This window comes from Arachis ipaensis, chromosome B05 (genome assembly GCF_000816755.2).
Source record: "Arachis ipaensis cultivar K30076 chromosome B05, Araip1.1, whole genome shotgun sequence".
NCBI classification, from domain to species: Eukaryota; Viridiplantae; Streptophyta; class Magnoliopsida; order Fabales; family Fabaceae; genus Arachis; species Arachis ipaensis.
The window spans coordinates 141507563-141510213 of record NC_029789.2 but is presented as its reverse complement, the minus strand read 5'-3'; the positions used below and the strand labels follow the sequence as shown (position 1 = coordinate 141510213).

Genomic DNA, 2651 nt, shown 5'->3' with positions numbered 1-2651 from the left:
GTATGTATTATAACATATATTTGTTATCAATCCTCTAAAATAAAATTATTTTTTAATTTATGGTTAGTTACAAAAATATTTCAATGTTAATTAAACATAATGACTAATTTCTTGTTATCTTATAAGTCTCTTGATTTAAAACACAATTGATCTGAAATTTTAAAACTTTTTCATACTCAAGAGGAGAATCGAATCATCATCAATGCCTGATTAGACTAATAATAGCATCAGTCAACGGGTTAAAATTATATTGTTTAAATACTAAATTTTGTTTAATTTACAAATAAAACTTCTCATATATTATAAACCATATATTAAGTGTGGCATAGTTATTCTATTAACTATCAATCAACTTGGTATTATTACCACTCCAAAAAAAAAAAGGCCTTTGAAGATGCATGGGAAGCAGCTTGCAAGATAGATTCCTCAACAATGGTTGTTCCTTCTGGCAAAGTGTTCTTGATCAAACCAATATCCTTTGCAGGCCCTAATTGTAGACAAAACATTGTTTTTCAGGTGATGATTGATGATGATGATGACTTAATTTATTACTTTTTTCTGTTGTTACAAATGTTCAAGGTGAAAACTTATATGCAGTTGTCTTTATCAAGTTGATATTTAATTAAAAACCGTTAAATAATTGGCAAATTTGACTAAATTACAGTCTAATAATTTTTAACTATCAACTTCATATGAAGACAACTGCATGCGAACACATTGTTTAAATCCTTGTATTAATTTTATCATATATGTAACCCATGCATATTTAATAATATTTCTTTCTTTTTTTTCTAATAAAAAAATAATGAAGTTGGATGGGAAAATCATTGCGCCCACAGACCCTAAATCTTGGGGCTCAGGGAGCTTGAAATGGATTGAGTTCACAAAGCTTAATAAGATTACAATAAAGGGTAAAGGTGTCATTGATGGTCAAGGTTCAGTTTGGTGGAATAATAATAATGATGATGATTCATCCGTAGAAGAATCAACCACATCTCCTTTTTCGGTAAATAATATCTTAGCATTTTTGTGTCTTTAATTAATTTCTAGAAATAAGTTTTTTTATTTTTATAATAATAATAACTCCCCTCCTTTTAAAATGTCTTTATCTTTCTTTCAGTTTTAGTACTTTTTAGTGAATATTATATTAATAATCGCACAATTATGTCAAATAGGTGCTTCCAAGCAGTGGAAAATTACCAAGCACTAAACCAACGGTAAGTATTGCACTTACAATAATGAACCTTTTTTTTTTAATGGAACAAAAATCCTCATAATGTATGTCTTCTATTTCTTTATATATAATAATAACGGAGGCAGCTAGAGTATATATATTATTATAGAGTTTGTTGCAAGTATTACGAGGAATGCTAGGACCAGCAACTTTTGTGATTTGTAACTATTAAATAACTATTAATAATAGTTTTAATGGTGTGAGATTTTATTCAATGACTCATTTTTTTTTGCTGGTTATATACTGGCCAGAATTCAACAAAATTGCTGGCCCCTAAATTTTTTCTTATTTTAATTGGGGTTAGTTATGAGGTTATTATTATAGAAGTTCATTGCATTTTTTATATTATTCTCTTATTTTTAAATTAATTTAGGCTGATAGAGTGATTAGTTCATTCAAATATTCTTAAAAAAATTGAGAGTTCCAATTCTATTTCGTACATATAACAACCTATTTTTCAATAATAAACTCTTAAATAGAGTTTAAATCCGCAATAAATTAGTCCTCAATAAATAAGTTTGTATTTAATCTATTATATTTATCTTTCTTTCTATTTATTATTTTCAACACATGGATGCAGGCACTTAGATTCTATGGAAGCGATGGTGTAACAGTGACAGGCATAACAATTCAGAATAGTCAACAAATGCATCTAAAGTTTGATTCATGCACAAATGTTCAAGTTTTTGATATCAAAATTTCATCACCTGCTGATAGCCCCAACACAGATGGAATCCACTTGCAAGAATCCCAGAATGTGGTCCTCCATAGCAGTACACTTGTTTGCGGTAATTTTCATGCATTCAAATATTTTAAAGTGTATATACTATTTAAAATTGAGTAATTTTAGGTAATCAATTTTTTTTCTCAAAAATAATAATTTTTATTTTTATTTTAAATTATTAATTATTTTGTTTTTCATAGTTCAAAACTGCATTATTTTACTCTCTAAAGTACTCAATAACAAGAACTTTAGAAAAGGCATATTCAATTTTCAGTTTTTCATCATGATCCTAATAATAAATTAAATGTGTTATTACAATATAGTTAACTATATTTCAGGAGATGATTGTGTGTCTATACAAACCGGATGTTCCAACATATTCATACAAGACCTCAATTGTGGACCAAGTCATGGTATCAGCATTGGAGGCCTAGGAAAGGATAACACCAAAGCCTTTGTTTCAAATGTCACTGTCCAAAATATTAATATCCAAAATTCCCTAACTGCTGTCAGAATCAAGTCATGGCAGGTATCTATTAATTAATTAATTAATTACCATATACGTACATATATACATAGCTCACTATAGAATGACTATATTACGAAAATCATGATATTTTAAAAAATATTATTAAAATTAAAATAATGTTTTTTTATTATTAAATAATATTTTTTTAAAAATATTACTTAAAA

The 2651-nt window shown here is 27.1% G+C and overlaps 1 protein-coding gene across 1 annotated transcript in view; it reads left to right on the top strand.

Moving 5' to 3' along the window:
• The window catches only part of LOC107641353 (polygalacturonase At1g48100), a 5527-nt gene that overhangs the window by 1896 nt on the left and 980 nt on the right, over window positions 1-2651 (top strand). Inside the window, exons 2-6 of the mRNA XM_021103033.1 lie at window positions 385-516; window positions 812-1006; window positions 1176-1217; window positions 1815-2022; window positions 2297-2487. Of these exons, the coding sequence (XP_020958692.1) occupies window positions 385-516; window positions 812-1006; window positions 1176-1217; window positions 1815-2022; window positions 2297-2487 (768 nt within the window). The remainder of the gene's footprint in view (window positions 1-384; window positions 517-811; window positions 1007-1175; window positions 1218-1814; window positions 2023-2296; window positions 2488-2651) is intronic.